This window comes from Nerophis lumbriciformis, linkage group LG20, assembly GCF_033978685.3.
Source record: "Nerophis lumbriciformis linkage group LG20, RoL_Nlum_v2.1, whole genome shotgun sequence".
Lineage (NCBI taxonomy): Eukaryota > Metazoa > Chordata > Actinopteri > Syngnathiformes > Syngnathidae > Nerophis > Nerophis lumbriciformis.
Window position 1 is genome coordinate 3,509,066 of NC_084567.2, and position 15,935 is coordinate 3,525,000.

At 41.7% G+C, this 15,935-nt stretch overlaps 1 protein-coding gene across 1 annotated transcript in view; it reads right to left on the minus strand.

Annotated features, from left to right (window-relative positions):
- Nucleotides 1-2,132: 2,132 nt before the first annotated feature.
- The window catches only part of LOC133619167 (uncharacterized), a 16,529-nt gene continuing 2,726 nt past the window's right edge, over nt 2,133-15,935 (minus strand). Inside the window, exon 2 of the mRNA XM_061980081.2 lies at nt 2,133-4,441. Within this exon, the coding sequence (XP_061836065.2) occupies nt 3,252-4,441 (1,190 nt within the window). The 3' untranslated portion in view covers nt 2,133-3,251. The remainder of the gene's footprint in view (nt 4,442-15,935) is intronic.

Below are 15,935 nucleotides of genomic sequence, written 5' to 3' on the forward strand. Positions count from 1 at the left end.
TACCGAAAATGAATCGAACCGTGACCTCTAAACCGAGGTACGTACCGAACAAAATTTTTTGTGTACCGTTACACCCCGACTAAATAACCATTCAAACTCTGCAAACAATACCTCTAAATACCTGACTTTTAACCAAATATTAACAATGTTGTTATTATGGGTGCTAATGCAGATACGCTATTATTATGCTGCACTGGACCCGAGGAGAGACTGCGATCCATCCATCCATCCATCTTCTTCCGCTTATCAGAGGTCGGGTCGCGGGGGCAGCAGCCTAAGCAGGGAAGCCCAGACTTCCCTCTCCCCAGCCACTTCGTCCAGCTCTTCCCGGGGGATCCCGAGGCGTTCCCAGGCCAGCCGGGAGACATAGTCTTCCCAACGTGTCCTGGGTCTTCCCCGTGGCCTCCTACCGGTCGGACGTGCCCTAAACACCTCCCGAGGGAGGCGATCGGGTGGCATCCTGACCAGATGCCCAAACCACCTCATCTGGCTCCTCTCCATGTGGAGGAGCAGCGGCTTTACTTTGAGCTCCCTGCGGATGACAGAGCTTCTCACCCTATCTCTAAGGGAGAGCCCTGCCACCCGGCGGAGGAAACTCATTTGGGCCGCTTGTACCCGTGATCTTGTCCTTTCGGTCATAACCCAAAGCTCATGACCATAGGTGAGGATGGGAACGTAGATCGACCGGTAAATTGAGAGCTTTGCCTTCCGGCTCAGCTCCTTCTTCACCACAACGGATCGATACAGCGTCCGCATTCATGAAGATGCCGCACCGATCCGCCTGTCGATCTCACGATCCACTCTTCCCTCACTCGTGAACAAGACTCCGAGGTACTTGAACTCCTTCACTTGGGGCAGGGTCTCCTCCCCAACCCGGAGATGGCACTTCACCCTTTTCCGGGCGAGAACCATGGACTTGGACTTGGAGGTGCTGATTCTCATCCCAGTCGCTTCACACTCGGCTGCGAACCGATCCAGCGAGAGCTGAAGATCCTGGCCAGATGAAGCCATCAGGACCACATCATCTGCAAAAAGCAGAGATCTAATCCTGCAGCCACCAAACCGGATCCCCTCAACGCCTTGACTGCGCCTAGAAATTCTGTCCATAAAAGTTATGAACAGAATGGGTGACAAAGGGCAGCCTTGGCGGAGTCCAACCCTCACTGGAAACGTGTCCGATTTACTGCCGGCAATGCGGACCAAGCTCTGACACTGATCATACAGGGAGCGGACCGCCACAATCAGACAGTCCGATACCCCATACTCTCTGAGCGCTCCCCACAGGATTTCCCGAGGGACACGGTCGAATGCCTTGTCCAAGTCCACAAAGCACATGTAGACTGGTTGGGCAAACTCCCATGCACCCTCAAGGACCTTGCCAAGAGTATAGAGCTGGTCCACAGTTCCACGACCAGGAAGAAAACCACACTGTTCCTCCTGAATCCGAGTTTCGACTATCCGGCGTAGCCTCCTCTCCAGTACACCTGAATAGACCTTACCGGGAAGGCTGAGGAGTGTGATCCCACGATAGTTAGACCACACCCTCCGGTACCCCTTCTTAAAGAGAGGAACCACCACCCCTGTCTGCCAATCCAGAGGTACCGCCCCCGATGTCCACGCGACGCTGCAGAGTCTTGTCAACCAAGACAGCCCCACAGCATCCAGAGCCTTAAGGAACTCCGGGCGGTTCTCATTCACCCCCGGGGCCTTGCCACCGAGGAACTTTTTAACTACCTCAGCAACCTCAGCCCCAGAAATAGAAGACTGCGATGTAATTGTAAAATGAAACTGAAGATGGCAGTAATGCAACATAAATGCATGCCAACAGCTGTAAAACTGCTAGAAAGAAGAAAAATGTTTCTGATGCCGTTTCTGCTACTGCTGCATCGCGTCTCAGCTCGTCAAAGTTATTCTAGATTATGAATCCTGTGTCTCATCTGGATAATAGGACGACCTTCTGTGACATTCAAGTATTAACCGAAGATGGGGACAAACACACTACAACAGATTACGGCAACTTTTCTTAAACCCTTCGTGTGGATTATGATTCATTCTTCATCTCAACTGGAAGATAATAATAATAAAATACCAACGATTGTCACACACACACACACACACTAGGTGAGGCGAAATTAACCTCTGGATAGGATACTGACTTTATTGTCATTGCACAAGTATAACAAAACTATGTTTTCAGCACAAACCCGTTCAAGATGAGACAAACAAACAGTGTACAGGGTTACAGAACAGGAACGCTGATGGGTCGCCAAAGGCGCCCCGTAAAAGATTTTTAAAAAAAAGGTAAAACGCTGCGAAAAAATACAATCTAGACTGGGCTCCTAAGGGGGCCTAGTCTGGAGTGGGAAAAAACCTCCATGCAATGCACACATAAACACGTTACATTTAATCACGACAAATCGCAACAGAGGGGCGGGGAAAGGGTTGGGACCCTGGAGGTCGACTGCTGCTATGAAGCGCTGCCAGCCGTCCATCACCCCGAAGAGAAACAAGTGGTCGGGAAGGCGTGGGGTGGGGCAAGGGAGATGTGTGTGTATGTGCCCAATTGTCTCGGGCGTGATGATGTAATGTTCATAGACTGAGGCCGATCTGCATGCAAGCAAAAGTTCGACTCCAGGTGTCGTTGAGGAGGTCAAAAGCGTCCATCATTGAGGCGTCCTCGGGGGTGTTTTCAGAACAGCCTGTTCCTGTTGTTCACAGCGTCAAGGCTGCAGATGTGGACATCCTATCAGTCGTCATCACAGTGAGAGCAAACATTGTACAGTATGCTATCATTTTATTATATTAGTTTGTATTTCTTCTTTAGCACTTAGCAATATTGCTACACCATGCTTAGCGTTTCACTAAAGCTGGATCTGTTAAGCACAAAGCCTCCGAAGTCACATATTCAAAAATATAAGGTTCTGGATCACCATTTGTCCCAAAGTAATTGTTGGCTCTCACAAAGTCTGCATTGTTGTTAATGGGGGGAGGACCTACGGTTCCCACCGCTACATCATGGATCACGTGACTGGCTAGCTCATTATCTCTCAAAATGGCTCGGGAATCTCAGTGAGATTGATACTATTTTGTTCATACCTATTTACTCACAAACTTTGTATGTCTTACAAAGTTGTAAATCGGAACTATAAGATAATAGCTCCAACATAGAGGACACTTGATTGTCCAATCCACTGGTACTTTAACATAAGTGTAGTTCTTGGGCGTCTTATACCACATATTGAACAAATGTTTTAATCTCCAGTGTGTTTCATTGTGTGTTGTTTTAAAGCTATCATAGAAGAAAAGCTTCTATAACAGACTGAACAACTAAAAGGTTTCTCTCCCGTGTGTGATCTCATGTGTCTTGGCAAAGCGTACTTATAGGCAAAACCTCTGCCACAAACTGAACATTTAAACGGTTTCTCTCCTGTGTGTGTTTTCATATGTTGTACCAAATCGCCGTTTCGATAAAACCTTTTTTCGCAAACTGAACACACACATTGTTTCCCTTCTGTGTGTCTTCTCATGTGTGTTACCAAATAGGCATTAGAAGCAAATGTTTTGCAGCAAACTGAGCAATTAAACAGTTTTTCTGATGTGTGCGTTACCATGTGTTTTGCCAAAGTGTACTTACAATAAAACATTTGACCACATTCTGAACAATTAAGTGGTTTCTCTCCTGTGTGTCTTGCCATGTGGCTTGTCCAAGTGCCCTTGTGAGAAAACATTTTACCACATTCTGAACAATTGAATGGTTTTTCTCCTGTGTGTATTCTCATGTGTTCAGTCAATCTGGACCTCGTAGAAAATCTTTTACTGCAATCTGAGCAATTAAAAGGTTTCTCTCCTGTGTGTGTTCTCATGTGTCTTGGCAAATGATTCCGACGTAAAAATCTTTTACTGCAAAATGGGCATTTAAAACGCTTCTTTCCTGTGTGTGTTCTCATGTGTCTTGTCAAACTTGTCTTACATGAGCATATTTTACCGCAAACTGAACAAGTATATGATTTCTCCTCTGTGTGTGTTCTCATCTGTCCAGTCAAATTGCTCTCATGAGTGGAGCCACAAGCCGAGAAAATCAAACCATTTTTATCCCTCTTTTTCTTTTTTGAGCACCCAGAGTGTTTGTTGTCAGTGTGAGTCCTCATATCATCTTCACAGTCTGTATCGCTGCTCAAAGTTACTTCAACCTCGTCTTCAGCCTCACTATCTGATAGTGGAGCTAAGAGGTTGTCTACTTGTGGTTTCTCTTCATCATCTTCAGTCTTCACAGAGACAACAGTCGGTGGCAACTTGGTGGGATCAGCTTCCTGCGTTATGCAGAGTTCCTTCTCTTCCTCTTTAATGTGGGGGGGCCATGGACGCTCTTGCTTCAAAGTGGAGCTCTCACCCTGCGGCTGAGGAGGAAGTTCTTCTGGATGACCAGTCAGCTGCTGGACGTCTGCAGGACACAAACACTTTAGTTCAGACATGATCCATGAGCTGTTTCTCCTTGAACTCGCTCCACACTTTCTTCTATGTACTGCATGTGTGTGAAGTAGAGATGCGCGGATAGGCAATTATTTCATCCGCAACCGCATCAGAAAGTCGTCAACCATCCGCAATCCACCCGATCTAACATTTGATCAGAACCGCATCCGCCCGCATCCGCCCGTTGTTATATATCTAATATAGACGATGCAAGGCATTAGTGAGGTTATAAAGCTTTTGCCTGTTAAAGAAAGGAGACTGATCCAATGCAGCACAGACATTCGCGTGCCACGCTGTCACGACCCAGACGCACACCAGTGCGCAATCATATGGGAGCCGCACTGAGCGCACCTCCAAGCGCGTCTCGCTGCAGGCGACGGCCGGGTATATGGGCCCGACGCTCCAGCGCCATCCATTTTCAGGGCTAGTTGATTCGGCAGGTGGGTTGTTACACACTCCTTAGCGGGTTCCAACCTCCATGGCCACCGTCCTAGCTGCTGTCTATATCAACCAGGGTGAGCCCCACCCCTTTCGTGAGCGCACTGCGCGCGGAGTGACCCCTGTTACGCGCCCCCGGCAACAGGGGTGGCGGGCAGGTAAGCTGCGCGGGCGGAGCGCGCGGAGTGACCCCTGTTACGAGCCCCCGGCTACGGGGGTGGCGGGCAGGTAAGCTGCTTACCTGCTGCGCGTGACGCCGGCCGCGGCGAAGGCGGACGAGGCGGGGTGTCGGTGCGGTGGTGACCCTGGACGTGCGTCAAGCCCTTCTCGCGGATCGCCTCAGCTACGGCTCCCGGTGGGGCCCTCTCAGGGGAAGGGGCCTTGGTCCCGGACCCCGGCGAGGCGTCCCTTCTCCGCTCCGTAAAAGTGTCCATCTCTTTTCTTTTTTTTCTTCTGTTGTGGCATATGCTGCAGGTGCCTGCTCGTTTTTCGTATGTGGGTAACAACATTTAACTATGTATATATATTTCACAATTGGTTTAACTGCCACCCGCCTGAATCTATTTAAAATCAAATTTTTTTTAACCACCCGACCCGACCCGCGGATAAAATCTAATTTTTTAAAATTTCATCCGCCCGATCCGCGGATAATCCGCGGACTCCGCGGTTGTGCCCGCAAACCGCGCATCTCTAGTGTGAAGTGTCTCATGGACATTCTTTTAGTGTCTTGAACAAATTTAGTCTGATTTCTCAAATGTTTTTTGTGTTATCACACCTACGTGTGAAGTCCAAGTGTCCATGTACTCCCTCTAATGCGACTGTACGCCATGTGCCTCCCGTACACTAGGGGGGGGGGGGGCTTATTTTATTTTAGCGCGGTTAAATGAATTCCTTTTTCGGTTGCCCCAAGATGTCACCCTAGCCCTCTGAACTTGTTTTAAGTACCGGTAATGTCTGCTGCAATATTGGCACAGACGACAAATATTACGTCTCCAATGGCTACGCTGACGTGAAATAGCAGAAATGATCTCGGATAATGACGCTACTACCAAGAATGTATCGAGGTGGATGTCGATCGGATGCAAAGACAAACCGATGGAATAGTTTTTTCGAAGGAACTTTCGGACGAAAATCATGGAAACAAAACTTTTAAATGTCTCAAATTTCATTCATAAGGCTCTAGTGTTGTCCCGATACCAATGTTTTGGTACCATAAAATATTTGCAAATAAAGGGCACCACAAAAAATTGCATTATTGGCTTTATTTTAACAAAAAAATTGAGGGTACAATAAAGATATGTTTCTTATTGTCCTTAAATAAAATAGTGAACATACTAGACAACTTGTCTTTTTAGTAGTAAGTAAACAAACAAATATATGCAGTAACATATTGCGTCATTTATCTACCTACTATTTTGTCAACATTATTAAAGGGGAACATTATCACCAGACCTATGTAAGCGTCAATATATACCTTGATGTTGCAGAAAAAAGACCATATATTTTTTTAACCAATTTCCAAACTCTAAATGGGTGGATTTTGGCGAATTAAACGCCTTTCTATTATTCGCTCTCGGAGCGATGACGTCACAACGTGGCGTCACATTGGGAAGCAATCCGCCATTTTCTCAAACACATTACCGTATTTTCCACACCATAAGGCGCCCTGGGTTAAAAGCCGCGCCTTCAATGAACGGCATATTTCAAAACTTTGTCCATCTATAAGCCGCCCCGTGTTGTAAGCCGCATCTAACTGCGCTAAAGGAATGTCAAAAAAACAGTCAGATAGGTCAGTCAAACTTTAATAATATATTAAAACCAGCGTGATGTGGGCGCGCACGGTGTCGTATATCAACATGGACTGAGCTGCGTGAAGAAAGCCACCCGGCCTCTTCGCGTAAACTTAAACTTACCTTAACCACTCGCTCATCTTTTCTTCATCCATCCATCCCTTCGAGTTAGCTTTTATGATGACGCCGGCTGGAAAGGTCTCTTTTGGCAAGGTCTTCCTTTTGAATATCACCATGGGTGGAAGTTTCTGGCCATTAGCATGGCAAGCTAGAACCACAGTGAAGGATGACTTCTCATTCCCTGTGGTGCGAATATTCACCGTACGTGCTCCCGTTGTATCCACAGTGCGGTTCACAGGAATATCAGTTGCTGTGAAATAGTAATCCGTGTGTGGATGGAGAGATTGCGTCTTTTCATGAACCGGATCCTTGTCGCTTAGTAGGAGCCATTTTGTGGTCTTTACAGATGTAAACAGGAAATTAAACGTACGGTAATATCCGCGCGCTTTTTCTTCTTCTACGCGGGCGGGTGGTTTCTTACAGTAGAAGAAGAAGCGCTTCCTGTTCTATGGGGGCGGGTGCTTACCTTGGCGGTTGCTTGCGTAGAAGAAGAAGCGCTTCCTGTTCTACCGGGAAAAAAGATGGCGGCTGTTTACCGAAGTTGCGAGACCGAAACTTTATGAAAATGAATCTTAATATTTATCCATATATAAAGCGCACCAGGTTAAAAGCCGCACTGTCAGCTTTTGAGTAAATTTGTGGTTTTTAGGTGCGGCTAATAGTGCGGAAAATATGGTACAAACACCGAATCAAATCAGCTCTGTTATTTTCCGTTTTTTCGACTGTTTTCCGTACCTTGGAGACATCATGCCTCGTCGGTGTGTTGTCGGAGGGTGTAACAACACCAACAGGGACGGATTCAAGTTGCACCAGTGGCCCAAAGATGCCAAAGTGGCAAGAAATTGGACGTTTGTTCCGCACACTTTACCGACGAAAGCTATGCTACGACAGAGATGGCAAGAATGTGTGGATATCCTGCGACACTCAAAGCAGATGCATTTCCAACCATAAAGTCAAAGAAATCTGCCGCCAGACCCCCATTGAATCTACCGGAGTGTGTGAACAATTCAGGGACAAAGGAACCTCGGTAGCACGGCAAGCAATGGCGGCAGTTTGTTCCCGCAGACGAGCGAGCTAAACCCCCTGGATGTCTTGGCTCACACCGTCCCTTATGCCACCGAAGATGATCAAGAGAAGAATATCGACCCTAGCTTCCCTGGCCTGCTGACATCAACTCCAAAACTGGACAGATCAGCTTTCAGGAAAAGAGAGCGGATGAGGTTATGTCTACAGAATATATTAATTGATGAAAACATTATTCATTACTCGCGGTTTTACGTAAATTATTATACATAAACTGTGTTTACCAATAATTTAGCTTGAAAACATTACAACACTTAAAAACAAACACACACCAATCGTTGGTTAGAAGGCGATCGCCGAATTCGTCCTCGCTTTCTCCCGTGTCGCTGGCTGTCGTGTCGTTTTCGTCGTTTTCGTTTGCATACGGTTCAAACCGATATGGCTCAATAGCTTCAGTTTCTTCTTCAATTTCGCTTAAGCCGCTGAAATCCGAGTCTGAATCCGAGCTAATGTCGCTATAGCTTGCTGTTCTATTCGCCATGTTTGTTTGTATTGGCTTCACTATGTGACGTCACAGGAAAATGGACGGGTGTATATAACGATGGTTAAAATCAGGCACTTTGAAGCTTTTTCTTAGGGATATTGCGTCATGGGTAAAATTTTGAAAAAAACTGGGAACTGATTTTTAATGGTTTTAACCCTTCTGAAATTGTGATAATGTTCCCCTTTAAGGACACATTAATTATTAATCTATTTGTTCCTTTACTGTTAATATCTGCTTATTTTTAGGGCTGCAACTAACAACTAATTTGATAATCGATTAATCTGTCGATTATTACTTCGATTAATCGATTAATAATTGGATAAAAGAGACAAACTACATTTCTATCTTTTCCAGTATTTTATTGGGGGGGGGAAACAGCATACTGGCACCATACTTATTTTGATTATTGTTTCTCAGCTGTTTGTAAATGTTGCAGTTTATAAATAAAGGTTTATTAAAAAAAGAAAAAGAAAAAAACGTAGCCTCTGCGCATGCGCATAACATAGATTCAAAGAATCGATGACTAAATTAATCGCAAACTATTTTTATAATCGATTAGTTGTTGCAGCCCTACTTATTTTCTGTTTTAAAATGTTCAATCTACACTTCTGTTAAAATGTAATAATCACTTATTCTTCTCTTGTTTTTATACTTTACATTAGTTTTGGATGATACCACACATTTGGGTATCAATGCGATACCAAGTAGTTACAGGATCATACATTGGTCATATTCAAAGTCCTCATGTGTCCAGGGACGTACTTCCAGAGTTTATAAACATAATATCATTTTTTTTTTAAAATATGTACAATGTGATGCCAAAAAAAAAAAATGTAATTATAGTAGTATCGACGAGATACGCTCCTGTCCATGGTATCATTACAGTGGATGTCAGGTGTAGATGCACACACACACACATATTTATGCATATATATATATATATATATATATATATATATGCATATATATACAGTGTATATGCATGTATATGTATATGCATATATATATGCATGTATATATATATATATATACATGCATATACATATACATATACATGCATATACACTGTATATATATACATGCATATATATATATATAAATGCATGTATATACATATATATATATTGTACATATATGCATATATATATACATGCATATATATATATATATATACATATATATTGTACATATATGCATATATATACACACGCATATATATATATATATGCATATATATACATATATATATATATGCATGTATATATATGTATGTATATATACATATATATATGCATGTGTATATATATATGCATGTTTATATACATATATATATATGCATGTATATATATATATATATATATATATGCGTATATATATATATATATATATATATTTATATATATATATATATACATACATGCATATATATATATATATATATATATATATATATATATATATATATACATGCATATATATATATATATATATCAGTGTTTCCCACACATTCATTTATTTGTGGCGTGGCGGCCCGCCACGAAAGAATTACGTCCGCCACAAATGGATTTTTCGGCTTTTGACTCGCTCGACCGCTCATAAAAGCAATGGGACTCTGTCTGTGAATGTATCTTGTAATTACAACTCCGGTGCAGTAGGTGGCAGTAGCCTACTATGCATTGTAACTCCGCCAATAGCACTTAATTCACCTGGTGGGCCAGAAGAAGAAGAAGAAGAAGACGACAAAGGATCAAAATACGAGGGTAATATAAGTTATAGGTAGATAGGTTATAGCTGCATCGCTCGCGGCTCGTCATATATTTAACGTTAATCCGCGATTTCACCGAGCGTTTCACTGACGGTGAGCAGCCTGACGCTGCTTCATTAACACCGCCGCTGTTTGACTCGGGGGCCGGGGCAGACGCACGTAATAACAGTCACCTGTTTTCATACCGACGAGCTAACGTGTCCAGGTTATAACCCTGTTGTCAATAAACACACATGGACTGAAGCTAAATTGTCTACTGTCCACTGCAGCATGTGAATGCAATGAAAATAATACAATCTGAGCCAACCAGCTGTTAAAATGTTGTCCAGGTTAATGTTTTGGCCATTAAAGGCCCTTCATTTCAAGATTTCAACTGTGATCGGGCTTTAAACAGGTGGCTGACCTGTTCAGATGGGTGTAACTGCTACTGGTCAAATAATATGAAATAGCATTTAATTTTACATGTATGCAATGCCATTTAAATGTAATTATAGATAATAATAATAATAATAATAATAATAATAATAAATACTGTGTAGTGTTGTAAATAGTCAACGAGAAGGATTTTAGTAAGATATAAGCCATGAGCACTACACAGCCAGAAAAAAACCTAGGCAGGACAAGTAAAAATATTGGGGCAAGTAGATTTGAGAAGTCGGGCAAGTAGAAAAAAACCTTAACGTTGAACCCTGCATGTGTTGAGCTGCTGCCGCTTAAGGTTAGACGGCACTGTACATAGAGCAGTTCTGATCGTTAGTAATAAATTCTAATGTTGGATGTTCACTCCTTCACACAGATGAGTATAGAAAAATATTTTCAACGGCCGAAAAGGGCTCGACTTGGAGAGGAGGTAGGCCTACAGTCCGGACCACAGGTGCGACCTGTTCAGCAGCAGCAGGAGGAGGAGGTTGACTGACTGTGGCAGGACACCTCTGCCTCTGTTTCACTTCATGTTGCTGGTAAATAATATGGTTGTAGTAGTAGGCTAAAGTTAAATTATTTAGTATTCACTAATTAAAGGGGCAGAGCTTTAAGAGACATTTTAGCTTTTATATTTTATAAGATATATTTTTTGTAAGAACCACAATTAATAAATATATTTCAGTGAATAACTAATTGTTCAAATCTGTATATAAATATGTACATAAAGTGTTGTAATTATATTCCAACTCCGCGTTCTTCTTGGTCATCTCCGCCGCCACCCCCCACCCCTCGACCACACCACCACAAATAGATGCCTGTCCTGTGGGAAACACTGTATATATATATATATATACAGTGTATATATATATATATATATATATATATACATGCATATATATATATATATGCATATATATATATATATACACACACATATATATATATATACATATATATGCATGTATATATATTATATATATATACACATATACATATATATATATATATACACATACATATATATATATATATATATATATATATATATACACACATGCATATATATATATATATATATATATATATATATATATATATATATATATATATTAGGGCTGCAACAACTAATCGATTAAATCGATTATAAAAATAGTTGGCGATTAATTTAGTCATCGATTCGTTGGATCTATGCTATGCGCATGCGCAGAGGCTAGGTTTTTTTTTTTTTTTTAACCTTTATTTATAAACTGAAACATTTACAAGCAGCTGAGAAACAATAATCAAAATAATAGGGGTGTAACGGTACGTGTATTTGTATCGAACCGTTTCGGTACGAGGGTTTCGTTTCGGTGCGGAAGTGTACTGAACGAGTTTTCACACGGACATATTAAGTAGCGTACTGTACGTTGTGTAAACAATACTCAAAATGCCGGACATTTGAAGCATTTAAGAAACTCCGCCCTGACAGCTCCGCAAAAGAGGACATGTCCGGTGAAAAGAGGACGTATGATCAGACTATCCTAGCCCGTTAGCTGCTAGCATGCTAGCAGCGACCGGGCTAGGTCCTGACCATACGTCCTCTTTTCACCGGACATGTCCTCTTTTGCGGGACTGTCGGGTGGAATTTCTTAAATGCCTCAAATGTCCGGCATTTTGAATAACACAACAAATTGTGCGTGCGGGGCTTCACGGTGGCAGAGGGGTTAGTGCATCTGCCTCACAATACGAAGGTCCTGAGTAGTCTTGGGTTCAATCCCGGGCTCGGGATCTTTCTGTGTGGAGTTTGCATGTTCTCCCCTTGACTGCGTGGGTTCCCTCCGGGTACTCCGGCTTCCTCCCACCTCCAAAGACATGCACCTGGGGATAAGTTGATTGGCAACACTAAATTGGCCCTAGTGTGTGGATGTGAGTGTGAATGTTGTCTGTCTATCTGTGTTGGCCCTGCGATGAGGTGGCGACTTGTCCAGGGTGTACCCCGCCTTCCGCCCGATTGTAGCTGAGATAGGCTCCAGCGCCCCCGCGACCCCAAAGGGAATAAGCGGTAGAAAATGGATGGATGGATGGATTGTGCGTGCAGCAGCATTGGTGAGGGAGGGGGAGAGACAGAGAGAGAGGGCGAGAGAGTTGTGTTAAACGCGCATGCGTCGTCAGGCTCTGCTTTTTATCCATACATTTATCAGATTTAATTTTTTATTATCTATAGCAGGGGTCTCAAAAGTGTGCATTTTTGTAACATGTTCCTTGTTTTATTTGGCAAGTTGAAAGAACATGGCGCCAGTATGCTGTTTTTTTCCCAATAAAATACTGGAAAGGATAGAAATGTAGTTTGTCTCTTTTATCCGATTATTAATCGATTAATCGAAGTAATAATCGACAGATTACTCGATTATCAAATTAATCGTTAGTTGCAGCCCTAATATATATATATATATATATATATATATATATATATATATATATATATATATATATATATATATATATATATGCATATACATATATATATATACATATATATATATGCATATACATATATATATATATACATATATATATATAAATATATATATATGTATATGCATATATATACATATATATATATATATGTATATGCATATATATATATATATGTATATATATATATATATATATGTATATGCATATATATATATATATATATATATGTATATGCATATATATATATGTATATATAAATGCATATATATATATATATAATTAATCGAACTAATAATCGACAGATTAATCGATTATCAAATGAATCGTTAGTTGCAGCCCTAATATATATATATATATATATATATATATATATATATATATATATATATATATATATATATATATATATATATATCTGTCGATTAATAATCGGATAAAAGAGACAAACTACATTTCTATCCTTTCCAGTATTTTATGGAAAAAAAACAGCATACTGGCACCATGTTCTGGACATTGGGGATGCAGCATACACCAATAATAACAGAAATGTAACTCATCAGATCAGAACTGAATCAGATATTGTACATGTTTCTGTTGTGAATAATAAAGGATTCATTTTAGGCTGCCTCTGAATAACAGCATGAAATATTCCAGCACCTTCATAACATTTAGTTATACTAAAACGTCACTCAAATCTAAATATATTTATATAGCTTTATCGGGCCCGGCTACATTGATCCATTATGAAACCAACCTGAGATATTTCTGTCCATTACGTTTATTTCCAAATTAGTAACCGTGCGTTTTCTCTCTCAAAACGGAGTCAAGTGTGCCGGAGACACATGATCAGCCCCGCGTTGCAACAAAGGCATAACATTAACGTTACTCACAAAAAAGCTGAACTCATGAATGCCTGTTGCCACTATGGACTTAAAAAGTTACGTACTGTGAGTTCTTCCCTTCATCCATGGCTCCAACATGTTTCCTTTTCAGGTGCTCCTGAAGCAATGTTGTACTTCCGTGCCATTTTGCAGGAAACGCTCTTCTTTGAAGTCTTTAAAGTGAAGTGTTGCCACACTTTTGACCACTTAGGTCGTACACTTTTCTCCATTGAAGCAATAACCTCAAGATGTTTCTCCGCTAAACTATCCGTACTGTTTTCTTGCGCCATTTTTCCAATGTTTCCAGCAATGAGACGATGTCGTCACGTGAGCTGCACATGACACATCATTGGCTAGCTTACCTCCACCTCATGAGACGTAGCCTGTTTTGTACTGTTTTTGTACTTATTTGGATTATTGTTCCTCAGCTGTTTGTAAATGTTGCAGTTTATAAATAAAGGTTTATAAAACAAAAAAAAATAACAAAAAAAAGCCTCCGCGCATGCGCTTAGCATAGTTCCAATGAATCGATGACTAAATCAATCGCCAACTATTTTGATAATCGATTTTAATCGATGAGTTGTTGCAGCCCTAATCATGTATATATATATATATATATATATATATATATATATATATATATATATATATATATATATATATATATATATATATATATATATACCGTATTTTCCGCACTATAAGCCGCACCTAAAAACCACAAATTTTCTCAAAAGCTGACGGTGCGGTTTATAACCCGGTGCGCCTTATATATGGATTAATATTAATATTCATTTTCATAAAGTTTATGGTAAACAGCCACCATCTTTTTTCCCCGTAGAAGAGGAAGCGCTTCTTCTTCTACGATAAGCAACCGCCAAGGTAAGCACTCGCCCCCGTAGAAGAGGAAACGCTTCTTCTTCTACGGTAAGCAACCGCTACCTGCCTCCACACTACAACCATCCGTTTCAATACATGCGTAATCTGTTGAATCGCTTAAGCCGCTGAAATCCGAGTCTGAATCCGAGCTAATGTCGCTATAGCTTGCTGTTCTTTCCGCCATGTTTGTTTGTGTTGGCTTCAGTATGTGACGTCACAGGAAAATGGACGGGTGTTATGGCGTCACATTAGTGCCAAAAATCCGAGCGCATAAAAACTGTTATTGCGCGCTGATTCTCCACTTCGTGCGCGCGCGCGACACACTTTTGCGCGCGCCCAAAAGGGTGTCGCAGGAAGCATGAAGTGCTCTAAAACTTGCTGGTAGACGGCTGCGTTGACCCTGGATCTCAGGAAACAGAGTGGACCGACACCAGCTGGACTGCTGCTGAGTGGTCCAAAGTCATGTTTTCTGACGAAAGCAAATTTTGCATTTCCTTTGGAAATCGAGGTCCCAGAGTCTGGAGGAAGACAGGAGAGGCACAGGATCCACGTTGCCTGAAGTCTAGTGTAAAGTTTCCACCATCAGTGATGGTTTGGGGTGCCATGTCATCTGCTGGTGTCGGTCCACTGTTTCCTGAGATCCAGGGTCAACGCAGCCGTCTACCAGCAAGTTTTAGAGCACTTCATGCTTCCTGCTGCTGACCTGCTCTATGGAGATGAAGATTTCAAGTTCCAACAGGACTTGGCGCCTGCACACAGCGCAAAATCTACCCGTGCCTGGTTTACGGACCATGGTATTTCTGTTCTAAATTGGCCCGCCAACTCCCCTGACCTTAGCCGCATAGAAAATCTGTGGGGTATTGTGAAAAGGAAGATGCAGAATGCCAGACCCAAAAACGCAGAAGAGTTGAAGGCCACTATCAAAGCAACCTGGGCTCTCATAACACCTGAGCAGTGCCAGAAACTCATCGACTCCATGCCACGCCGCATTAACGCAGTAATTGAGGCAAAAGGAGCTCCAACCAAGTATTGAGTATTGTACATGCTCATATTTTTCATTTTCATACTTTTCAGTTGGCCAACATTTCTAAAAATCCCTTTTTTGTATTAGCCTTAAGTAATATTCTAATTTTGTGACACACGGA